The 27,655-nt window shown below is 40.2% G+C and overlaps 1 protein-coding gene and 1 pseudogene across 1 annotated transcript; both read left to right on the forward strand.

Moving 5' to 3' along the window:
- Window positions 1-4,250: 4,250 nt before the first annotated feature.
- LOC148936894 (uncharacterized) lies at window positions 4,251-22,496 on the forward strand. Its single transcript, XM_089075723.1, has 4 exons — window positions 4,251-4,385; window positions 6,582-6,663; window positions 12,218-13,009; window positions 22,387-22,496. Exons 1-4 carry the CDS (start codon window positions 4,251-4,253, stop codon window positions 22,494-22,496), a joined length of 1,119 nt encoding a protein of 372 aa, XP_088931849.1.
- Window positions 22,497-25,455: 2,959 nt separating this feature from the next.
- On the forward strand, window positions 25,456-27,296 carry LOC148936895 (uncharacterized; annotated as a pseudogene).
- Window positions 27,297-27,655: the final 359 nt, after the last annotated feature.

The following is a 27,655-nucleotide window of genomic DNA, read 5'->3' on the forward strand; positions in this document are numbered from 1 at the left end:
GGTTTCGAAGGGAAAATCGTCTTCGTCTCTCGCGACATTGCACACTCATCGATACACGCGCACGCACACATGTATGTACATAGATATCCGAGGAGATCCACATGGATCGTAAGAATAGGTCGACAGGATAGACTCTTCTAATAGACTTTGCAGACGGACATAATAGAAATAGTTTAATATATATATATATATATATATATATATATATATATATATATATATAGAGCATCATATATTAATATAATATTCAGTAATAATATAATATCTATTATATATTAATATGCATTGATATTTTTTTCTTCTCAATATAGCGCTTCTTCCCGCTTTTCTCCTTTTTCTTTTTGTCTTGAGGTGTGATATTCAGCGATTTGCTTTAGATTTAAGTGGATATGATGTAAGTACATATACGCGTCAGCCTTATTACACGTGCTTAATCGTCGAATATCATTCCGAGCCGCTAAAAAAATTTCTCCCCTTAATGCTTTGTGATCGCGCCTCAACCCTTTCGCTGAACTTTAGTTCGAGCAAGCGATTATGCGTATGTGTCCACATTAGTGTATAAATGTCGTTATATCAAATAAAGATGTGGTGAGATCTAAGAGTTGTTAATTAAAGCGCTTTGCACAATTATATAAACAACACACAGATAAAAATTGCGTTATTCATGACTTAGAAATAATTTGCGAAAAATCCGCATTGACTTATCTTTGCTTTTCTAAAAGATTTAAAAAATTGTTTTTAAGCTTTTTATTTTAGCGATGCAAGTAAATTGCACAAATTGTAATCTTGTGCAAATTGCATACATTTGCGGTGCGTGAAAATTTATTCGTCGTTATTCCTAAGTGTCTTCGATTAACGAAAGTGGCGAAAGGGTTGAAATTCGTAGAATTTCAGGTAAACTATTTTCGCGCAGGATTACATCGAGGGACGCGGAACAAGTTATCTTCACGAAAACATCGGAGAATCCATTATTTCTTTATCAATCACTCTTGGATATATTACTTTCTACGAATTTTAAAAAAATTTTTAATTTTCTGTTTTGTAGACACAGTATTTCCATTTGATTGGAATTAATTGGATTCCACATTCTCGTTTAAACAACTTATTCTCAAAAACGATAAGAAATAACTTCGATGTATAGGTGCTTGTACGGTGCTCGAAACTAAATAAAAACGTCTGATTATATTTTTTTTCTTTTTTTCCAATCGACACGAATAATGACGTTTGTCGGTTATGACGTTCTAATTCGAGACCGACATTTTATGTTTCTCTTTTCTCTCTTTTTACGATAGGTACACCGACTCAAGTTAAACTTGGAAATTAACAAATGCAAAAAGAAAAAACGGCGCCTCTTACGTATGTAGATATAACATAATAAACTTTGTACAATAAAAGCTTGTTTAATTTAAGGAATCGATGTATTTAGATATTATCTTGTCTCTCTTATCGTGTATTCTCTATGTTTACAATAAATAGCAATTTATTTAATAAAAAAGTTATTATTAATAAAATAATTAATTTTAAATAAAAATTAATTTAAAATTAATTAACTAAAGTTTAATTTAATTCACACGAAATTTTTCTTTTTTTTAACTTTGATGTAGCTCAAGTCATTAACGTTTCAATTATTATTCTTTTACATCTTTTTTATATAACAAGATTAAAGAAATGTTAATTCTTTCCTCGTTTTAATTGATTAAAAAGACTTTGATAAAAGTTATATACAAAATAATTAAAATTCGGTGAAATGAAAATTGACAAAGCCGACTAATAAAGCGACTCTTTGAGAGGCATTTTATTCAGGCGCTTTTCAGCGATATTCGATCAGATCAGATTATTGAATAGTCGGCAAATAAAGCAGAATGTTTAATTATCATCAGGTAATCTTCAATAAAAGCGACGCCGTTTTTCCAATTTAAGTTTTTCCAATCGACTTTGATTCAGTTTTCAAGGAATAAAGACGCTAAATGCGATAATTATCATCAATTATTAGCAAATTTTTTTAGAATATCTTAAACAGATTTTGTTATATGTTTTGAGATCAGCTGCCTTAATAACTGTAATATATTTTATTAAATAATTAAATAATATATGTCTTAGGCAGCAGTAATTATAAACAATTAGTCCACATTATCAAGAGTATATATAATATTTGCTTATAAGAACCATATGTATAAATATAAATATAAATTTGTTACGCCAAATATTTGAACATATTGCTTTTATATATTTAAAATTATGAATATATTTTAAAAGTTTTCAAAAATTTGGAGAATTCTTAATTTGACATTTTGTAAATAAATCCGGATCAAGTTCTGCAGAAAGGAAACAATTAACAGTATTTGATTTCGCGATTTATTCCATCTCTGTAGAAGTTGTTCCGATTTGCAAATGAAACTGTAGCAACTTATAACAGTTTCTCTCATTTTGGTTTCAATATAGCATACTTAAACACTAAAATAATTCTGATCACGTTGACTTTCTAGAGTAAGAACTCTCATTCATGCTTTATCGAAAAGTCGCTCGTTCTATTATATATAAGGGATATGAAATTTTTATTGTTTTGATCTTCGAATAAAAAACGCACGATTGAAAGTTCAAAAGCGCAAAGGCAAGCGCTAATTAATTAAAGCTTCGATCTACGTTGGTGTTAGATTTGCCGTCAAATACTCGAATACTCGAAAGGCAAATTATAATTATCTGTATAATTATCATTATTATCGCTTTATGCGAAAAAAAATTGCGACAAAAAATTTCAAATATTTACAGTTAAAAAAAAATCATCAAATTGGCTGTTTTTTAGAATATTTAATCTCAAAGAATGCTAGATTGGATACTTAATTGTAGATTATAATTACGAAATATAAATTAATTATAAATCGCAACTTTTTTCTCAGTCGTAATTTATAATTACTTTCCAAATTTGTACGCGGGATAATTCATTGGTAGCTATTATAAAAGTTTGCTCTTGTAATAATGAAACAATTATCGATCCGAATACTCGCAATTCAAGCATGCGAATACTCGGAGAATCCCATTTTGAAATAATTACCGCAGTTGGAATATTATTATCGAATAATAAGGCGATAATGACATGATGTTGCATTTGGCGGCGCTTGGTGGACATTACAAACAAGTTACAAATTATTATTTTTATAAAATATTGTTTATTTAATTTTGATCGTAGAGCAGCCATTGCAATGTTATAAATACATTGAGAAAAAAATGCTGTTGAATCAACAGCATTAATCTAATTGTTTGAAATAATTTTATTAATTCAATGACATTATTAATAAAATGAAGATCTTGATTATTAAAACAAGCATGATATAATGATTAACACAATTATTTCCAATTAGACTATGCTGTTGATTCAACAGCATTTTTTTCTCAGTGTATATTTGATCGATCAATATTTATACTTTGTTGCAATTATACTGACATACAGATAGTAAATTTGTTGACGTATTAGTTTTATTTGCGTATGAAAATCTGTAAGAAAATTGTTGAATAAGTCTTTTTAATGCAACGCTAAGTGAAAATAGATAGATTTGATAAAACATAGTTTTCCATACAATATAATTCCCATACAATTATTTCCATATGATTATGTGAACATAGATATAATAGAGCGCAGATCGTTATGTAATTTCAGAGTAATGTAATTTCAGAGTTTAATTTCAGAGTTTTATATTGAATGAATTATAGATAAGTAAAAATATATGTTCATATGATCATTAAAAATATATTTATATGTCCTAAAATATTTATGAAATAAAATAGTAATATATATGTGTAAAAAAATTATTTCTAATTTCTTAAAGAAACCGTACCCTATAGAATGTTTCTATTCTAGAATGTTTCTTTGGTATTAATATTGTATATAATTAAATAATTGTGTATAATTAATAATAATAATATATTTGCCCTTACATCTTTCTATAGGGTACGGTTTATTTAAGAAATTAGAAATAATTTTTTTACACATATATATTACTATTTTATTTCATAAATATTTTAGGACATATAAGTATATTTTTAATGATCATATGAACATATATTTTTACTTATCTATAATTCATTCAATTATACTTTGAAATTACCATAACGATCTGCGCTCTATTGTATCTATATTTACATAATCAATGTATGCATATAAAATTATGTTTCATTAAATCTATTTTCGCTTCTATAAATCTATTTTCTTAGCATCGCATTAAGAAAGCTTATGCAACGATTTTCTTTAAGAGATGCAAATAGACAGATATGCAAATAAAACTGTGCGTCAACAGCAATTAATATTTACATTAGTATGTAACAAAATACCTGGGCACGCCAAGTTTCTGTACGTCATACAACCAATTCAGCAAAAAAGAACGGCCCTAGTAAGTCAAGAACCATAACATACTAAAATTTCAGCCAATTTCACAGAGAGCCGAAAACCGTGGTTTTGTGCAGGATTACCTATCTGTTTTTTTAAGCCGGTCAAACTGGTCCCTCAAAAATTATTCTGAAAAAAGGAGAACAATTATAAAGAAGTCGTCTCGCTTAGACATATTTCATTTTTCTTATCCAATTCAAGTAGGAATATAGGGCCGGTTCTAACTCCGAAGCGTTGAGGGGAGTGTGCGGAGGGAACGGTCAGCGCGGGGAAGAGGGGAGGGGGAAGTCAGAGGCGGCGATCCTTTGAACTGAGCCGCGGGGGGGGGATAGATAAGGTAGTAGAATTCAGTGAAGGGATATAAACAAATAGATAAACAAATAGATAAACAAGAAGATAAATATATAGATAAATAAATAGAAAATTGCGACTCGAAGAACATGACGTCACGGGGGGGGAGGGTAGTGAAGAAAGACGAAACGATGTGAGATAAACAAATAGGATAAGATAGCAAGGCGATATAAACAAAATGGGCAGCGAAGATGATATAAAAAATTGCGCGTGGACATGACGTCAGAGGGGGGGGGCCCGCCGCCGCCGCCACCGCCGCCGCCGCCGCCACCGCCGCCGAGTAAAAAAATAAATATCTCTCTCGTATTATCTCTTCTGTCTCTCTCTCTTATGGCGAATGTTATTTTTTTCTAATTATTTTATGGTAGGGAAGAAAGAAATGAAAGAAATATATGTTTTTTTGCATATTATATATGTTTATATTTTTAAACAAATTGAATACATTTTTAAGTGTGAAAGTTTTTTTATTCACATGTTTTTTTCTTATACACTAAAAACTAAAGCTAACAGCTCGCAATCGACGAGTTGACGTCTATCGAATGTATCGCAATCGCGTATCGCGTTCGGCACTTCCTCGGGATCTGTTACAACAGACGCGATGTTGGAGAATCGCGTATACTTGGTATCGATCGTATCGACGAATCTGACGAGTCGATCGAATGTCACATCGATACATTCGTCCAGATCAAACATACGGCGCAGGGTCGATTCGATCATCGTTACGCGTACGTTCAAAGATTCAAGACGTACGAGTGTCGAACGTCGTTCATCAGGTAAACTCTGACGGTTAACAGTCCGACGCTTATAAAATTGTCTTTGTAATCGTTTCGCAGCAATTTATAGATATTCCATCGCTGCTCGTAGAGTCCCTTCCACGTTTCGAGAGACAGTATCAATTCCTGTCCCCGATGATCTCCCAGAGCGATCTCCATGTAGCTCGGTGGACCAACGTTGATTCCAATTTCCAGAAATTTGTAACCCGTGGCCGTCAGAGTGTAACGTCTGCTCAGTAAGCGCACCGCGCGACGCTCCACCGAAATACTGTGGAAATTAAATATATATAATTGCACAATATTGGAAAAAAGAGAAAAAAAATAAAAGAAATGCAGGTGAAACTTACGCGTTACATTCCTTCTTTTGTTTTTCGCCTTTGTACGGTGCGCTGCTTCTTTTGGCGGAATACATTGCGTGTTGTTCGAATGATGGAGGAGTGGAGTACCTTTTTTGTCGTGCAGATCGTTCGATGGAGGAGGACTGATCGCGTAAATTTTTTGACATGGCAAACCGTTAATCCCCCCCCCCTTTTTTTAGGAATTTCATTGTTGCAATCAAATATGTAGCGACATGTTCGCAAAGGAACGCGATGACGTTCAAATTTTATTTTCTAAGAAGAGCCCGCGAAAAGATAGCTCTTCGTAGAAAGCGACGTACGTGTCGCGGCGTGTCAAGAGAAGCGCCGATACTCCGGCTGCTATAAACAAATTGGGGAGACCTATGATGATGCTCCGACAAAGGGACAAAGAAATTGTCGATGATATATAATGAGTCATGGGGTGTGCAGGATCACAGTAGATGGAAGTCTAATGTGAGAGAAAAGCTGACGTGCATACAAAAAAAAACGCAAAAGTATCGCGTAGTGTCTAACGTTCAACGAGAAGAAATGGCAAATGAAAAGACATCGCAGGAATTTTTTTTTTATTTGGCGTATATTAGAGATTTATTAAAAATTACTTATCCAACTGAAGCAGTAAGTATATTTATTCACATGTATCTTTCTAATGTTTAAAAATATTATTAAACTCAATATTGTAAAAAATATTAAACTCAATATTTTTTTGTAATTTGACAGACATTATATCTCGATGGTATCTCAGTTGTGGAAAGTGCAAGTACGGAATCTTATAAAAATTCAGATACGCCACCCGAATGGGGTACGTAACTTTCTCCTTTTTTTCTTTTTTTCTCTTTTGTCTTTTTTCCTTTATTTGATATGTAATGAATTGTGTGAAATTGAGATTTTTTTATTATTGTTTGTAGTATTTATGCATATATGATATCAAAGTTAATGGTTTTATGAATATTAATCATCGACGCTGGATACGGTATCAGCGTCGCCAACACAAGGAGTATTTATACTTTTTATGGGAAGAAATTACTCGCGAGGACGTATTTGATTTGCAGAGACTCTTTGATTTACTTCATATGAAGATGATGAAGAAGTGTGGTGAACATTGTCTACAGGATATTTTCATTATTTTGAATAATTACATAATTGAATAATTATGTAAGTAATAAAGATCTACAAATGAATGAATATATACAATAAATAAAAGTGTATTGTATGAGTTATTCTATTGCATTAAATAAATATTTAAAAAATGTTTTACTTTTGTAAATCGTGATTCAATTTCTTTGTCATGTCCATGACCGACACACTGACCTACATTCCTGCTCGACGCGCGCGAGTCACCCCGGCAAGATAAACTTTTCGGCGTTATATGATAAGAAGCGGTACATCAATCGTTAGAATTATCAACGCATGGGAAAGAAATAAAAAAACATAATTCGTATATCATATTTATTTTATTCATGGTTATCTGATCACCAATTAAATAATTTGAATACATTTTGTAATGCGCAATTAGTATAGTGATATCCGCATCGCATAGTATTATCAGCGTCCAGATTGTTTAGAGAATCTACGTTTTCATAATCAGCATCCAGAGTCTCGATGTACACGCGCTCATCGTCCAGAAGCAAATTCCACAGCCATTGTCGTTTTTCGTATCCCTTGACATATACGACAGCATCGCTGTCATCGTCGTCGTCATCGTCGTCGTCGTCGTCTTCTTCCGTTCCACGCATAGCCTTTGTAATCAAACTCTTAGCTTTGCTGTATGGAATCGTTCCGTCGTCCCATCGCAGTCTATGGTGATGACGTATCACCCAACGTGCGCGAGACTTGTCGGCACTTGCGAGGAAATGCCATGGTATAGGGCTTGCAAAAATATAGTGAGAGAGAACGGTCCGTTTTCTGAGAGCGGCAAACTCCTTTACAACAAACTGTCTTTCAACGAGAAAACCTTGCAGGTCTACGAACGTTGGCACGACCATGACGAGCAATTTTTCGAGACTGCGGTCGATTTCGATGTATCGTAGATTTTATTGTCTCTCTCTCTCTCTCATGTGCCAGCGATGCTCTTAGGTGATCTTGCGTACAACATTGGTCAACGGATTGTGAACCACGCGATCGTGTATAATGAGATAGTACGCGGTGGTATTCATCGGTACGTTCTCCTTAGTCTCAAATTCCAATCTCACGTCCACGGTTGCGCTCTTGACCGATTCGTTTTGTCGAGAACAATCGATGATTACGAATGAACCGTTATGTAGAAAAGATGTGACGGTGAGACTCGGCTCGAGATACTCGTATCCGTAGTAACCCTTGCAGAAACGCGTGTACGTTTCATACAACACGGACCATCTGTTTTTGTCGAAATCAAGATGCATATCGCCGTACGGATAACATTCCGAGTTCAGATAGAGTTTCACGTTGGTTAAGTTGCAGTCGTCGAATCGGCTCGTGTCCTCAGCCATGACATTTTTGCGACCTATTTGCAGAGCAAAGATGACGTATCGCGGTTTCTCAAGCTGAGTAGCGGTCTTGATGGCCCAGGAATGCTTGGTTGTACGCTGTAACAGCGGAAACTCGTACAGATCCCACGAGCGAAAAGCCATGCTCAAGTATCGTCCGCTCTCCAAAGTGCGCAGTATCGATAGTTTTTTTATCTCGCTCAATAACACGTGCGGCATTCGCCATTGTAAGTAAGTCGATCATGGGATCCAACGCCGAATTTCCCATTTCAGGCAATTGTTGTCGTTACGAGATCGTATCAAGATCAACTCGTGACGAGCGTTGATTATTACGCGTCTGTAATCCTCGCAAAATCCCAACAGTGCGTAGAGAGGTACGCAAAAGTTAAAATATCCATCCGCGCTAGTATGCGCATCCCAACCGGCATTCCTCAGAATCACGCTTCTGTCAGATGATGTCGTTGCGTAATGTTTGAGCGTTTGAGCTGGTTACGCCCACGTTGAAACGCTCACGTTTCTGTTACGATCAATCTCCACACCATCAAGCTCGTATCGAATCTCATCGAACAGGAACGCGACAAAATTATTTCCCAACACCACATCCTTCGACAACTCTGTTCTTCGTTAGTTTTCCCTCGATATATAGAAAGCTTTCGTACTGCAATGTGTACAGATCCTGTTGCTGTATAGGTATTCTTATCTCATCGCTGTACCCGAACGTCGTATTGGCGAACGGGTTGTACGCATGAGTCTCAATCTTAACGATGCGATCGTCAAAGATTGGCTCGTCTTCGATGTTTAGGATATCAGTCACAAGTTGCGCACCGCGAATCCTAAAGCTTGTAAAAATTTAACGTTCGACACGTTAAGTTTCTTCCTCTTCTTGATTCAGCCGGATGAGCAAATATTGTCGATCGATGTTTTCTTTGTAAAAGATGCGTTATCTCTCTGCGTATGCTTCGCTTCGTTCAACACGAGCATCTCAAATGTCACGCTCGCGTTATCGCTGTCGCCGTCGTACGTGCAATCTGACGGTGCAATCTCTTCTCCTCTGAAATCGAGCAATCGTCCGTTTTGGTCAACAATGCGTATCGTTAGCTCCGTAATGCTCCATACGATGACTGGCAGGTAAATGATCTGCATCGGCCTTTCCGATATCTTATATCCTGGCGGCACGCTCGGCGAAAATTCGTGTATCGTGTGCACACTTTTGTCGTTGCTGTATGCGCCCGCTGTCACGTTGCACTCTACAGATAATGTTTACGTTCATTATGTTGATCGACACGTCCGATTCGTGCCATCTTCGCGGTTGCAGTATATGCCTCGAAAAACCCAGCAGCGATCCAACGTTATGAGACTTGTTAAAATTTTTTCTGTAGGCGCATTTAATCTCACACCTCATCGTGTTGTAATTTGCGCGGAGCACTATCGGGTATTCTCCAATCTCGTCATCGCCGCGCGCGATGTCACCAGCGTTACCCTCGGGCGCGTCGCGTCGCGGACGTTTCTGTAAAATCTCACGTTTCAAAAATTCATTTATGGCATGCAGTTTATACAACCCCTCGGGAATCGTAATTTCTGCATCGTCTTTGCCAAAATAAAATGTATTATTCGAAGCGTTTACATTCGGTATCGTGTGATAAGTCTCCAAAATTGTTAGACCAAGCTCGTAGTCATCGTCACTCAAATCTATGGCTGGAGAGTAATTTGTCGCGAGAACGCTGCTCTTCCCGCTCAGCGTAAGCGTCAGCGACATGATGGAAAAAGCGTTCGACGAATACTGAGACGCCGCGACATTTTGTCGGACTTTATAAATTCCGTTTTGGGGAAGAAACCACAAGCACAGCTGTCCGCAGACGCTCTGATCGTACGTCTGATAGGACGTTCGATTATCTCTATCGTAGCATCGTCTCCGAAATATCGTATCAGGTCCTTGGGCGGTCGAAGATTACCAAAATTGTCAAAGTACACAACGCGATTATTTCTCTTTGCGTACGCTACCCAATGAGTACCGAGACCGTCGTGTCGTCCAGATTTACAATACCGCTCTCTTTTCGACGCGCGCCGCTAATCGGTAATGCGTCACGCATAAAAACGTCTCTAAAGTACGGTACGCGTATACGCTTCGCCAGCTGGTCCAATTGTACGTTGGTGGTTACACCCGTAGGTATTTTTATCGTCTCTTTGGCGTTTTTTTTTCTTTTTTCGCTGTTACTCCTCGTCCGCGTTTGTACGGAGCGAGATACAGTCCCTGTCCGCGCGTTTCCATCGCGCGACGTTGCAGTTCCTCGAGTTGACGTTGCGCGACTTTCCTGTCGTTTACCGCTTTCGCCACGCTGGCCGCTCCGCCGATTAAGGACCCGAGAGCGCCCAAAATTGGCAAAATCGGTAACACACCACCTCGTTTCGCCATTGGAAGTATTCGTTTCTTTTTTTGCCGGCTTTTTTCTTCACCTTCATACCCATGCCGATCTTGGTCTTGGCTTTCATCGCTGCCCAAACGGCTGCAGCTGCAGCTTTCTCGCTCAGAGCCGAATCTCTCGCGATGACGCGTCCTAAGGCTTTATCGGCGAGTACCTTGTCCGCCGCGTGTCTGTCGGTGAGATCGTTGCTCTGAGAATACGCAATGTCGTGTTCACGGCACGCCGCGTCCAGTGGATTTATGCCCGTTTCACCTCTGGCTAATCGCTTTTTCAGCCGAGTACCCGGACCACAAAACTGATAGCCGGGGATATGTAGTTCGAAAGGAAGCGCGTTTATCGCTCGATTGAGCAGACCTCCAATGTAGCCTTCGTTTGACGCTGTTGCTGGCATAGGCCACAATCCTTTATCTTCGGTGCAGAACCGTCTATATGATCTCGATCCGACGATTGATTATAATGCTCGACGCAGCGACGATAGGTTTGAATCTCCAAATCCGCCTTTATATACTCCGGAAGCTTGTCCCACACGTGATCGATATAATTACCGCACACGCGTAACAGTACGACCTTCGGTATATATTGCAACTGCTCAGCGCTCAAATCCCGAATATCGGAGGGATACGACAGCGCGAGATACATTTTTGCTACTGAGCGATTCGTGGTTTCGCGCGCCTATAAATAGGCGTTCGATCGAAGCCTAGATAACGCAGTGCGAACATGAAATTTGTACGGCAGCCGCTGACGATACGCGTCGCGAACTGTGACGAGAGAGTGCGAATGATGGGAGACATCGCGACGGAGCGCAAGCACGGTGAAATGTTACCGAGTACTATACGCGCCATCATTTGCGGACCGTCGAATTGTGGTAAAACCAACGTTCTCATAAGCTTGCTCGAGAGTCCGCACGGTGTACGTTTCGAGAACGTGTACGTATACTCGAAATCGCTGCAACAACCGAAATATCGATACTTGGAAAATTTACTAACATCGATAGAAGAAATCGGCTACTTTACGTTCTCCAACAACAGTGACGTCATTCCACCGAGCGAGGCACGTCCCAATTCGATCTTCGTCTTCGACGACGTTGCGTGCGATAAGCAAGATGCTGTGAGAGAATACTTTTCGATGGGCCGCCACTCGAACATCGATTACTTCTATCTCTGTCAGACGTACGCGAGGATACCTAAACATCTGATACGCGACAATGCGAACCTGCTGATTCTGTTCAAACAGGATGGTACCAACTTGAAACATGTTTACAACGATCACGTGAATACCGACATGTCATACGATGAATTCTGTGCGTTATGCCGCGATTGTTGGCAGCGCGAGTATGGATTTCTAGTAATAGATAAGGACAGTCCGCTTATCAATGGGCGATACAGAAAGGAATTTAATACGTTCGCGGTACCGTAACGTGGTTAATCGATGTCGATACGTGAAGCAGGCAACATGGATAACACCAAAGATCGTGAGAAAATAGCGAAACAGATTGCGAAAACGAGTGATTCGATTCGCAAAAAATATCGCGCTTTAAAAATTGGTAAAATAGCTGAAGATACAGCGTTGGAGAAACACTTCAAGCCCATCGTCGAACCTCTAAAACAGATTGTTGAAAAAACCGAGGAATCTCAATCGATTGAAAGAGAAGCAAAGGATCTCGGTATTAAGAAAAAACAAAAACGTGAAGACAGCGATGACGACAACGATAACGATATTACTACTACTGATAAGGATTCATATTGGACGAATGTTGAATGGTTGAAATTAACGCCGCAGTTTAAAAAACAACGTACAACGAAAGAATTGAAAGCCGCGTCAGATTCACTCGTGTTCGAGTCTACACCGATACAACCATCGAAAGACCCACCGAAAGAACCACCGCTGTTCCTGCAAAAGGAAGATGTTTTCGAAATAAAAGACATCAGTGAATCGTCATTCAAAACAACCATCAAACAGAATCTACAAACGCAACAAGGTCGAGAAGCATTGCATAATCAGCTGGGACCATTAGGGCAAAAGTATGTAAGCCCTCTCCTCGATAATAATGGAAAAAACGATACATTTGATCGCGTATACGGTATTTTCGATAAAAACAGTGGTGCGATGCTTGGTGACAAGAAATTTGACGTTGACAAAAATGACTCCATAATCATAGACAATGTGAGATACAATGGTACACCAAGATCGTACGAATTGATCTTCAAGAGACTTCCCGATGACGCGGTTTTTACCGAGGATGACAAACAAACGTATAAAAGTATATTGTTAACAACAAATGCTCATAGACGTGGTCACAGCGCCCATAATCCCATCAAGGGCAATAGGGGATCCAAGTATATTAACATCATCGCTCCGCTCGTATCTACGTATGGAAGTAGCGGGTAGTAAAAAGGGTGCAGGCGTGAGCATTATATCAACCATGAAGTTAAACGACAACAAGATCGATTACGTGCATTGGGACGATCCCAACGAACTGGTGGATCGACTCCGATTGCTCAACGCTTCGCACCGAGCTGGTAACAACGCTCACGACAACGAGATGTTGTCGATCATCGAGGAACTTCGCGAAGCCGGCATTATTATAAATTAATCGCGTATCGACGAAACGAGCTAGTCGATTAACGTCAGTGAGGAAAAAAACAATTTTAAATTGTATATCTTATTTACTATTAAACATCGTTGAAACATGCGATCCGATGGACGTGAAAAAAATGTTAGCTCCGAGAGGCGACGACTCGTTGAGGAATTGCACGCTCCGGCGAGAAGAAATTTTCTGCGAAGACGTGTCATAATTCGGGGATACAACGATCTGTGGCAGGCTGACATCGTCGAGATGCGTCCGTACTCGAGTTTCAACAGAGGTCATCACTACATACTCACCGTCATCGATGCGTTGAGCAAGTACGCCTGGGCCGTACCGCTCAAGAGTAAGATCGGAAGCGAGATGGGTAACGCTATCGCTAAGATAATTCGAGAGAGCGGAAGATGCCCGAGAAACTTGCAAACGGATATGGGAAAGGAATTTTCCAATGCCGATGTGCAAAAATTCTTGGAAAAACACAACGTTAATCATTATTCCACGGTGTTGAAGGCATCGATCGTCGAGCGATTTAATCGCACGCTTAAGAACGACATGTGGAAGATGTTTACGCTCAACGGCACTTACAAGTGGGTCGACGCGCTACCGCGTCTCGTGTCAGATTACAACGCGCGCAAGCATCGCACTATCGGCATGCGACCCGTTGACGTAACTCCCGCGATCGCCAAAAGACTCTTGGATACGGTATACAGCGCGATAAAGATCACAGGTCCAGCAAAATTCAAAGTAGGCGAATCGGTACGCGTGAGCAAGTACAATTTTCGAAAAAGGTTACACGCCAAATTGGACCACCGAGGTGTTTAAGATCGTTAAAGTGCAACGTACTAATCTGCTCGAGGACTATCGCGGAAAATCGGTCGCGGGCGCGTTCTACGAGCACGAATTGCATCGCGCGACTCATCCGGACGTGTATCTCGTGGAGAAAGTACTACGCAGGAAGAGAGACAAGGTTTACGTCAAGTGGCTGGGATTCGATAGATCGCATAACTCATGGAACAAAAACAAAAGCAGTGTGATTTAATTCATTTTTCTTCTTTTTATAATGTATTAAAAAAATAAATATACACTGTATACATGTATACAAAGAGTTTTTATTATTTTTTTCTGCCATTACATTTTTTAAACTATACATGTATATAACTTACGAGAACACATGTAAAACTACATATATTATAAACAATATATGTATTAAGCCGAGTATACATTAAATAAATCGAAGAGAGAATTAAAGCTAATTCCTCAACAAGCAGGATTTTGATTGCTATTATAAATTTTATATATAAAATAAATTTTATTGTAAACTACATATAAAAACTATAAAAAAATACATACATCTATACTACATATATAACAGTATCGTATCGTATAAAACAGTATCGTATAAAACTACAAGAATACATACGTTCATACATACATAGATATGATACATAGGTACGTACATATATACATATGTGCATATATGCATACATATAAACTATATAAAAAATATAAAAATATATGTACATTGTATACACATGTATATATATATATATATATATATATATATATATGTATATATATATTACAATGAAATCCGCCAATGTCCCCACGGTAACATCTCCGTCGAATCCGGTACGATGTATCGTTTGTCGTCGTACGGACTCAGAGCGATTTTCGACTCGGACACCGTGTATACTTGGTGTAGCTTGGATCTTATACACGACTGGCGATGAGTCATTTCGATCTCTTCATTCAAGCACCGCGTATAATCGTCGAACGTTATTGTTCGCGTTACGACGTTATTCTTTACACCTTTCACCTTTTTAATGTCTTTTCTGCCGTCCACCCTCACCGCGTACATCTTCGCTCTGAGTCCGACGAATTCCGTCATTATCGCACCGTTATTCTCATCCTTCATTAGACCGGGTACTTTTTTATTCGCGAGAGGCATCCCGTACGCGTTGTCCGTCGGATAATCGCTCGTATCGAATCTAGCGATATCGCGTTTCATCGCCTCGTACACATCATCGCACTGGATGTGGTATACGAGACTGTCCGTGTCGGTGTATATGATCTTATATTTCTCGCGATACAGCGGTGACATGTATTCGTGGTGAAATTCGTACAAGCAGATTTTCGATATGTCGAGTATACACATACCCACGTAAATCGGCTTGTTGAATTTGACCTCGAGTTTACGCAGTTCGACGGCAATTAAGTTTTCCGCAAAGACGCTGCAGCTGTGGAAATTTGGTTTCGCGATCATTGCCTCCGCGCCATACCGTCCGTCCCATTTGGTCAAAAGTTTAACGTCGACGTGATTGCGCACATTTTCCATTGTTTTACCGAATACCGCGTTGTTTATTAATTTGTACAAATTTTTTTCGAAATCGTTTTTCGCGTACGTTCTAAAGTGTGTATTGAGTTCGATGTAATCGCGGAGCCAGGCGGATTGAGCAAATTGTAGTACGCGATATATCTTTGCGATACGAAGATCATGGCGCGTACATTGCTGCAGGTTGCGATAAAGGATGACGTACCGCTTCTTATCGTATAACGTCGCGAGAAGTTTATCCTGCCGCATGCCGAGTGATTTATCGCGCGTCGGACAGAAAGGTAGGTCAGTGTGTCGATCGTGCAAATGATGCGGATACTCGAGATCGACCTCGAGAATATAACCCGTAGACGAATTCGGAGCGATCGCGCTCGCATCAAAGTTCTCAATGTCTTCCATCCATCGAAATTCGGCATAGGGCAGCGGTTGACACATCGCCCATCCATACAGATTATTTACGTCAAAGTACATAAGATATAATGACGGTTTCGATGGATCGTACGAACGCATGTACTTGTTATTGGCCTGCGCGTATCTGCCGGAACATTGACTGAGACCGCGTATACCGCGTTCGATAAACATAACCATATCGATGTCGGTGAGCAACTCAGATTTTACGCGCGTATGTTTCAACATGGCGTCCCATATGAAACCTGGCAATGTGTAGTAATGCGCGGGATCAAGTCCATAACTCGCGACGCAACTTTCGCGGAAATTTTCGAAAACGTCGGCCAATAACAAGACATCGGTCTTGAGATATAGATCGCTGTATTCGCCGAGCGTTCGGATGGAGAACCGTTGCCAGACGTTCGCGTAATCGTTCTCCGACACCGTGTCACCGGTCAATGAGCTGTAGAACGATTCGCGCGGTGGTAGGTGCGTGTCCTGCAGCTTGTCCGCGCGATCCACGTACGGAAAGACACCTTTGCGCGTCAACAAGTCAAAATATTCGTTTGATATTGTGGAAAATTCGGAATGTAAAATTTTTAATTTTTCTTTCGTTAGAAAAGATGCTAATTTATCAAGGCTGATATTTAAAAATTTGTACGAATCTATGAACCGCAAGCGTACACAATTTCGCGAATCTGATCTCTCGGTGGTATCTTTAACGTGTTTTGTAAACGAAATATATTTTTCTTTTGTTATCGGCAGCACGTCGATCCTGCCTTCGAACGCTGTAGCTATTTCCGTGATGATAAAGTGCGCGTCAACCAGATAAGTTGTGAAATATTATGGGAATGCAATATGAATCTTTATAATTTAGATTATAATTTGAGTGAGCGGGACCACGGTAACGACCGGTAAAATGGCAATGATCGCGTACCCGCGTGTCGTCCGATGCAAATGGTTTCTCGCAAATGTGACAACGCGTCGCGCTACGATATGCCTCCCACTGCTCTCTCGACAACGTTTCTATGGGAACATTCGCGGATAACAGAATTTTTACTTGATGCGCCAAATCTTCGAGTTGTCGAATGAACCACGCAACGCAATCTTCATCGCGACGAAATCGATATACCGATAACGCGTCGTCGTACGAGCATCGCACATAGTATCCGATACTAAACCTCGTGCTGCTGGTAGGTGTACGATGCGTCTTCCCTCTCTGCCGGTTCCGTTCGCCGTAATACGCACTCCAAGTCCGCGTAAACGATGAATGGAAGTTGTTCCTTATTCGTGTGGTTCTTGAATTCGAGCCACTTGTCGTCCTCGCTCGGTAGTCGGATGGCGCAATCGTTCATCTTTTCGCAGTCCGTTGTATGTGACTGCAATCTCTCAGACGAACTGAAGTAATGTAGACATCTGCAAACGGAAAATATGATTTTTTAATAAACAATTTTATAAGAGAATTTTATAAGAGAAATAATAAAATTTGTTAAAATACATACCGGTCGCAAAAGTATTTCTTATGTCTGTATTTATTCAGTTGCGAGCTCACAAGATGGGATAGATCTTTGATGTACGCAAAGTGCCCCGCGTTGTCGTCGCGTGGATCCTGCACGTATAATAGATTTGCGTGCTTCTCCATCTTCCTTGATGTCAGCCGTATCGAGAGAATCTCCTTTTCCTTGATACCGTAGACGTTGATTGAGATGTCGTTGAGATGTTCGAACTTCTTAATTTGTTTAACGTCATCGGAAACGTAATGTCTTGCAAATTTAACACCGTATAATGCGGGTACGACAATTCCCGATTTGTGATTCCTTTCAGCCGGATGCAGAGCCGCGACCACTGACCACGCGAAACACGCATTGTCCTTGGATCGTACATTGATCACCGCTCGCTTTAACATAATTTCTCGCGGTAATTCGATGTAATATCTTGCGTGCATTGGATTATATTTGTTCACGTTTACAGTCAAATTTAGAATTCGCGACAACACCCATCCACTATCGCGTTCTTGGAATTCTTCGAGCGACGCCAACGTGGGTTCGATAACGTACTGCTCGTACCACTCGTCCAAATTTGATACTCGAAAGAGTTCACTATTTTTAGTGTTTATACTTTTGTTCGCGTGTTTATTGCCCGTCACAAACTCGCCGTTAAATGCAATTTTCACTTTCACACTATCGTGTCTTTGTACAATGTCTCGCACTCGCTCGAGCACTACACCATCAGCGTCTTCTAAAAATTGTCGCGGCTCGATATAGTCCACATTGATCACCGTACCAGTCAATATACGGTTTTCAAATGCCGTATCGATCTCTCGCCAAACGAGAGGTCCAGTGTCTCTACTCGCGTATTCACCACCAACGTGCACGAAACGTCTTTCTAGTTGTACTTTTGCACCCGCGAGTCGCGCGATCGTCGCCACCGCAGATTGTCTATTTGGTGAGTCGACGACGCTTAACACGGTTAAGTTCCTCGAGTTGTTCGATGCACTCCTCACATCCTTGCAACCACGCGAAACACTCCACCAAGGTAGCGACTTGATTGCACTGCTCCAGCAGCTCGCGTTCCATTCGCTCTAGGTGTTCCATATTGCAAAATCTTGATTCTTTTAAATTGTTGTGCTGTCTCATCAAAACATTTTACATTTTTTTACTTTCTTTTTTTCTTTTCTCTATAGCTGCTTTAACTCGAAGCCAGTATATAAAGCGTTGTATTTCCGACATGTCCGGAGATTGATGGGAATAGAACAACCATATATATGATTATCCTCACTTCTTGGAATTATCTCTGCTACTTTTTGCTGCGAGAGAGGTAATAATATATTGTATGCGTGTCCTCTATAATGATAATATGTGCACGCGTCCAGAATTATTTCCGCTCTCTCAGAAGGAGCGGAGAAGCAGAGAGTCGAATTGTAGCGTCCCTTAACTCTTGGACGAGGAATCGGGAAATGGGGAGTTGGGGTATAGTGTCTCTTTATAAAATACACCGCCACGTTCACTGGTAGATGAGAGATTGAATCCCATAACAGAGAACTTGTTAATTCTTCCAATGACCTTTCCATATTGTTTTTATATCACATCACACTCTTCCACTTGTATATGCCTCGTTCACAATGTTGTCTTTTTTCAATTTGTGCAAATTGGACACATGTTGCATGGCATTATCATACAGACGGACTGTTGGCAATTGGAGCAAAATCGGCTGTTTAGGGCATTGAGAATATCTATCTCGTGCTTCCTAACGGCATACAATACTCCAATGTCAGTGTCCGCCAGACGAACCATGCATTCGGCACACAGAGTTAGTGCACCACCCGTTGAATAATAAAATTGTATTGAACAATACTTTTTATTATTATTCAACGCAAGGAGTTCCGAACGGGTAACAATTTTTTCTGCATAATCCGTAAGGTCATCACTTTGATTACTTACGTAATTGCTATCGTCAGACAATGCGTGCTCTTCGTCTTCAATATCAATGTCAATATTGTCAATATTGTCAATCTTTATTTCTTCTTCATTTTCAAACACTTCGTTCACTATATTCACAAAGTCTTCCTCATCCATATTAAACACATTTTCTATATTCAACACATTATCCATTTTCACCGTCACCTATTTTTTTCACACACATTAGACTTCCATCTACTGTGATCCTGCACACCCCATTATATATCATCGACAATTTCTTTGTCCCTTTGTCGGAGCATCATCATAGGTCTCCCCAATTTGTTTATAGCAGCCGGAGTATCGGCGCTTCTCTTGACACGCCGCGACACGTACGCCGATTTCCACGAAAAAAAACATCATAAGTCTCTCTGATTTGTTTATAGTAACCGGAGTATCGACGCTTCTCTTGACACGCCGCGACACGTACGTCGCTTTCTACGAAGAGCTATCTTTTCGCGGGCTCTTCCTAGAAAACAAAATTTGAACGTCATCGTGCTCCTTTGCGAACATGTCGCTACATGTTTGATTGCAACAATGCAATTCCTAGAAAAAAAGGGTGGGAGGGGTTAACGGTTTGCCAAAAATTTACGCAATCAGTCCTCCTCCACCGAACGACAAAAAAGGTACTCCGCTCCATCATTCGAACAACACGCAATCACCTATTTTTTTCACACACATTAGACTTCCATCTACTGTGATCCTGCATACCTCATGACCCATTATATATCATCGACAATTTCTTTGTCCCTTTGTCGGAGCATCATCATCACGCAATGTATTCCGCCAAAGGAAGCAGCGCACCGTACAATGGCGAAAAACAAAAGAAGGAAGTAACGCGTTAAGTTTCACCTGCATTGTTTTTATTTTTTTCTCTTTTTTTCCAATATTGTGCAATATTATATATTTAATTTCCACAGTATTTCGGTGGAGCGTCGCGTGGTGCGCTTACTGAGCAGACGTTACACTCTGACGGCCATGGGTTACAAATTTCTGGAAATTGGAATCAACGTTGGTCCACCGAGCTACGTGGAGATCATCGGGGACAGGAATTGATACTGTCTCTCGAAACGTGGAAGGGACTCTACGAGCAGCGATGGAATATCTATAAATTGCTGCGAAACGATTACAAAGACAATTTTATAAGCATCGAACCGTTAACCGTCAGAGTTAACCTGATGAACGACGTTACACTCGTACGTCTTGAATCTTTGAATGTACGCGTAACGATGATCGAATTGACCCTGCGCCGTATGTTTGATCTGGACGAATGTATCGATGTGACGTTCGACTCGTCAGATTCATCGATACGATTGATACCAAGTATACGCGATTCCTCAACATCGCGTCTGTTGTAACAGATCCCGAGGAAGTGCCGAACGCGATACGCGATTGCGATACATTCGATAGACGTCAACTCGTCGATTGCGAGCTGTTAGCTTTAGTTTTTAGTGTATAAGAAAAAAACATGTGAATAAAAAAACTTTCACACTTAAAAATGTATTCAATTTGTTTAAAAATATAAACATATATAATATGCAAAAAAACATATATTTCTTTCATTTCTTTCTTCCCTACCATAAAATAATTAGAAAAAAATAACATTCGCCATAAGAGAGAGAGACAGAAGAGATAATACGAGAGAGATATTTATTTTTTTACTCGGCGGCGGTGGCGGCGGTGGCGGCGGTGGCGGCGGCGGCGGCGGCGGCGGCGGCGGCGGGCCCCCCCCCCCCTCTGACGTCATGTCCACGCGCAATTTTTTATATCATCTTCACCGCCCATTTTGTTTATATCGCCTTGCTATCTTATCCTATTTGTTTATCTCACCTCGTTTCGTCTTTCTTCACTACCCCCCCCCCCCGTGACGTCATGTCCTGCGAGTCGCAATTTTCTATTTATTTATCTATATATTTATCTTCTTGTTTATCTATTTGTTTATCTATTTGTTTATATCCCCTTCACCGAATCCTGCTATCTTATCCCCCCCTCCCGCGGCTCAGTTCAAAGAACTGCCGCCTCGGACTTCCCCCTCCTCTCTTCCCCGCTGCCATCCGTTCCCCTCCGCACACCCGCACCCCTCTCAACGCTTCTGAGTTAGAATCGGTGTTATATTCCTACTGTTATTGCAAAAAGATAAAACATTTGCGCCAGGAATGTTGCACATTAAACGGAAAACGGAAAAAAGTGGTAGAAATCCGCCAGAAAAAATTTTTTCCAATTCGCAAAAAGGAAATTCGGCGAAAAATTTTAAAAGTAAAAAAAGCAAAACCGGTGAAATACCGGTAAATCGAGTGGCATTCATTTGGACACAATTCAATTGGACACGTCGCAAATAGACACGTTTCAAATGGACACAATTTCTTGAACATGATTCATTTGGATTATGCAAATGAACACCGTTATTGAAACAAGTTGCAAATGCGTATTGCCCATTTGGCACCGTGCAAATGCACATCGTTCATTTGGACACCGTGCAAATGCACACCATTCATTTGAACACCACTTCGATCGATGAATTCAATCAGAACGCTTCAATCAGGCATCGATTATCTCTATATAAGCGAAGTCATACGCGGAGTCAAAAATTATAAGTCATAGGAAGTCGCGCGAGATGTTATCAAAGTCTGTCGCCATGTTCACGCGAGCCGCGATATCAGAATCTCGAGTGTCATACCGGTCGTCGGTCGCCAGAGTAACGCGAGATGCACCGAGCCGCCCGACGACATTCATTTCAACCGTGTGTGGAAAATATAGCAAGTGAAATATTAATCATTTGTATCATTGCAAAAATAAATCGATCAATAGAAAAGTGTGTGTCAGTGATTTTGAAGAAAACTCTTCACTCAACAATTCTGCTCGGGGTTCCAATCCCTTAGACTTGGCGAACCCGACTATCCCTGATGATAAGGTTGTGATTCATCCAGGATACAACAGAATTAGTCTTTTGTTATGTTCCTTTAAATTTGGTCCGATGTCATCCAGATAGACTAGACATTTGAAGCCTTGTAATCCGGTTAGCACGGAGTTCATAAGTCTTTGGAATGTTGCAAGCGCATTTTTTAATCCAAAGGACATTCTATTAAACTCGTAATGTACATAGGGAAAACGCTGTTTTCTGTTTGTATTCCTCATGCATGGGATTTGAATATCCCAATGCTAAATTCAAGTTCGTTGTAAAGTATTTCGCGTTTCCTAGTTGGCCCAATATGTCTGTGATATTTGGGAGCGGAAAAGAATCGCCAATTGTTAAATCGTTCAGTTTTCGAAAATCTACACCTATTCATAATTTTTGTTCTCCAGAAGCATCTAATTTTTTCGGTACTACTAGTAACGGAGTGTTCTATTGACTCGTGTTGGTATTATCTCGTCATCCAACATTTTCGTTATCTGTTTATTTATTTCTGCCTTGCTTCTCCAACAATCTGTATGGTCATTCACCGGCACATTATCTGTCCGTGTATTAATTTCGTGTGCTATGACATTAATGTGCGATAAGTCGTTCTCTAGATGAAAGATATTACAAATTTGGTGTAAGGTTTTTCTTTCTTCGTCATTTAAATGCTCTGTTCGCAATTGTTTGCGCAATTTCTCTTTACGAGTTTGAATGGATTCGCCGTTCGCGTGATCACTTGACACCTCCAAGATATGCATGTGTGCGGCGTCTCTTGTCTTTATCTCGTCCACCGTGACGAGAGGCGTTGTTATCTCCACGGATTCTTCCGTAGTATTTATCATGCTTATTGGATACACATTTTCTTCTGGTGCGACCAAACAATTTCCAATGAAAACTCCGGATTTAATTTCGACTGTGTTTACTATTCTGATGCTATTTCGATTGGTTACTACCGGGATTATTGTTTCGCTGCGAGGTGTTAGCACGGTTTTCTTATACGGGTAAAGTTTGAAAGTTGTATTACCAAGTTGCGAACTTGTTTTTTGCTGTGATCGCATTTTGCTCGCTGCTTGTTTAAAAAATCTAGTTCCAATATTCCCTCATAGTTTATGAGGAAGTTATCTCTCACCAGATATGATATATCGTATCTCTCGGTCTCCTAGCGTTATCGTTGCTCTTATCTTTCCGAGTGTATGTATCTTATGACCTGTGACTCGAGTTAGAACTAATTGCTCTTCGCACATTAGTATGTTTCCTTTTAAATTTTCTACTTTTATTAATGTTAGAGTGGCGCCTGTATCTAGGAGAAAGCTCATTTTTCCTTTTTTCGTCTCTTAAATTGGCAGGGTAATCAAATCTAACGTGGCGTTCGTGTGTGGCGTACTCACTTGACTCGCGTACGGCTCGCGTTATCTTTGTTCTCTCTTCTTCTTCGTCGTCGCCGCTATTGGTGAATGACAGTTCATCGCTCTCTTTTCGCTGCTTATTTCTTTTCATTATTATGGCGATATTTATTTGTCGTCCTTTTCCGTTCTCTTGTTTTGTTCGTCTTGGCTATTAATTTCTCGGACGCTGATTCAGGGACCAACACTCATCACACTTATGACCGGCCTTCTTACGGGCAGTATTTCTGGATATTATTTACGTTTGGTCGTTCGGTAGCGAATATCTGGTTGTGTATCGGACGATAATCACGCGCCCGATGACCTAATTTACCGAGTGCCGCATTTGTGGCACTCTAATTTTTTATTGTGGTTTCTATTTTGTTCTTGATTGCCTCTAGTTTTCTCATTATTATTGTAATATTAAATTGATTGATAAAAAGGAATAGCGACTGATACAAAAAGAACTCGACTTATTGTCTTCACAGCGCTAAGAAAGAACACTTACTTAGTTTTAATCGGAAAAAGAACAAAAACTTAACTTCATAAAAATGACACACACACACACACACACACACACACACACACACACACACACACACACACACACACACATAGGTGGAGGGGGAACACACGCAGGTAGCCAACATAAGAAAAAACTTTCCAACTGACTCTGTCTGCGCTCGCATCTAGTAATATGTTTAACGCGCTAAACTCGAAAATATTGTTGTCTTCTAACACTCCTCCTCAACAACAATTTCATTAATTATCCAATCCACTTCGTCATCTTAAATTCATTAGTCTCACTTGCTCAAGTCTCACTGGCTTAGTTAAAATATCCGTGATCATAATTTCGGTTTGGATAGTATACGTAACTAGTAATATCTGTATCGCTTAAGGATGAATTCTCATTGAGCGCGTCACGCGTCGCGTCATCTATTGCATTACGATACGACGCGAGGTAAACTTAAAGATAACGTATTGTTGCGAGGCAATCTGAATAAAGTAATCCGACCTCGCGATACTCGCCAACTAGCCAGAATCCCAAGGATCCTGACTAGTACGATAATTAAAATATATAATTATAATATGTAATTAAAAATAATAAAGAATAATGCGCGGACGCGCCGATTGCAACCGATGTGCAATTCGGCAAGGACACTGACTCCGACAACACGTGTCGAAACGCTGACGCACTAAACAGCGCTTCGACACGAGGACGCGCCGAGACCGCGTAACAGCGGACTGATAAAAGAACGACGAGAGTATTAGGCGCAGACTTAGATTGAGAGGCGCGGACACACGAGTACCGACGAGTAGGATCGTAAGGAAGTGTAACATATCAGTGGTGGGTGATCTTGAGTGTCAGAATTGAGGAAGCAGCCATCACTCTTTCGAGACGTCGGTTACATAGCGACAGGCCGCAGTGTACTTATTATTAGTCCGAGCCCTCCGAGTCCCGCACAGGCGGAAAATACAAGAGATCCACGCGATAACGTGCGTCGTAATTTAAACGACTATTATTCCGACGATAATCTAGAGAGCCAAACGGAGTTACATCCGAATATTGTAATTGAACGCGTGTTCTCGCTCAGCGACATTGATAACAGTTTGACGAGTAACGAGAGACGCGACGACGATTTACTATGTCCGACAGACGCAAGATCCGACGTAAGTGACGATACGAACGCAAGCAACCGTGAAGAATTTTCGCTGACATCCTACGACAGCAGCGTATTCGATCGAATTCCATACCGCTTCGCGAGACGCAAGCCAGATAGAAATGGCAAATCAGCCGTCAGGCACGCCGTTACGACCGATCGCAGAAGAGCGACATGTAACCGATATAGAATTAGTGGACGAAGCAAAGCAAATGAGAGCCACTTTAAATCAGTCACACTGGAAAACCGATCCAGAAACCTCGCGCGACTCGCGAGACATGATGCTAACAGAAATACTGGAAGGAATGCGAACGTTATAGAACCAGTATGAGCCAGTTAGAGATGACAAATTACAATCGGGATATAGACGCGGGAATTAATGAACTGAGAGAAATTGTATACGGGCATATGATGAACGATGTCCGGAACTCGCGAGATCCCCTGAACGCGTACATGCGATTAAAAGAAGCTCGCAACATGATTCCGGAATTCGACGGAGCTTCGCACAAACTGCCAGAATTTTTAAGCGCGGCAACGTATGCCATGAAAAACATAAATCCAAGAGAGGAAAACATGCTATTAGAAGCAATATTATGTACAAAATTGAAAGGAAGAGCCATGACCGATTTCCAAACGCGAGATATACGTGACCTTGCACAATTAAAGCGAGAGCTGGAAGTGTGTAAAAAAAGTGTGCTATCTCAGCAAAAAGAGCACACATTTGCAGCTAGAATTTAATACATTGAAACAAAAGCCGGGAGAATCGGCAAGAGCGTTCGGGTTACGCACAGATAAATTAGCCATGGAATTATATGAATCCATGATTGAAGGGCGACAAGACAAAACAGAATCGAAGAGAGCGATCTTAGAAACTATACAACAACAAGCTTTATATAACTTCTAACTAGGATTGCAAGACGATATAAAATTACTAGTGCGTGCGCAACACTATACGACATTGCAAGATGCCATAGCCGGCGTGGAGGAAAAATTTAAGGGACCAACGAGGAATTTCGCACGTCCAAAAGCGAATATACAATACTCACCCGCCTGCGAGAATAGATTACCGCAATGTCACAAATGCGGAAAGATTACGGCCGAAATTGCCGAACAAGCAAATGGGTCGATTCCCTCTACCACAAACGGACAGACAGCTGCGTATAAACATAATGAGTAAATACTGCACGCACTGCAAGAAAATCGAACATAATCGTGCAGAATGCTGGATACTTCAAGGAAAAACCGAAAAAGGTACCCGCCAATTCAAAAATAGTAATACAAATAATAACGCAAATAAGACGCGAATAAATACTATGATAAAAACAAAGCGAGATAAGCCGCGAAGAGAGAGCGCTGACTCAGTGTCAAGCAGCAGTAGCGGTGATGAAAACGACAGACCGAAGGCCAGGGCTACGCGCACGGCCCGGAAGTATCAAGTTGCACAAGTAACGCGAAGAGAAGCGCACAACTAGAATTGGTAACACTACTAATAAAAGAAATAAAAAAGGATAAAGCAACTTTTCTGCTAGATACCGGTACTACTCTTATCTTAATGAAAATTGGAAATTTCAAAAGCGAAACTCCGATGCGTGAAAAAAATCGCATTGCGTTACGTCCCGGCGTGGCGGGACATAAGATCCACAGGGCTAGGAAAGATGAAATTAACAATAAAATTAGGAAAAGAAGAAATTCGTCATTCGATATACGTGGTGAGAGATGACTTCCCTATGGACTATGAAGGAATACTTGGAATCGATTTCCTAGCCAAACAAAAGGTATGATCACGGAAAAAAGATACTAAGTATAGGCAAAACAGATTTAAAATTGCAACCATACCAAAAGGTACTACTGAAAGCACGTAGCGAAACAATAATTGAAGTTTACTAATAGAAATCAAGTGGGTATAATAAAGCAAGAGCAACCGAAGCCAGGAGTATCGGTGCTGTCTGGTGGACCCCAAGGAATTCACCTCTCCGATAAGTGTAATAAATACGACAGAAGAATCTGTTGAAATGAGCACACCGATAGTAAATCTAGAAGAGATAGAGACGCAGAGCGCTGAGATGCTCAATACAGTGAAAAAGGACACCGATACTAGGCGAAAGAAGAAAACGAGTAAGAAAACAATTACGCACAGATCACTTTAACATTGAAGAGAAAGAAACGTTACAACAAATGTGTAATGATATATTTCATTTGGAAGATGATT

Source organism: Pogonomyrmex barbatus, unplaced genomic scaffold (assembly GCF_055798465.1).
Source record: "Pogonomyrmex barbatus isolate J1 unplaced genomic scaffold, ASM5579846v1 scaffold19, whole genome shotgun sequence".
In the NCBI taxonomy this organism is placed as follows: Eukaryota; Metazoa; Arthropoda; class Insecta; order Hymenoptera; family Formicidae; genus Pogonomyrmex; species Pogonomyrmex barbatus.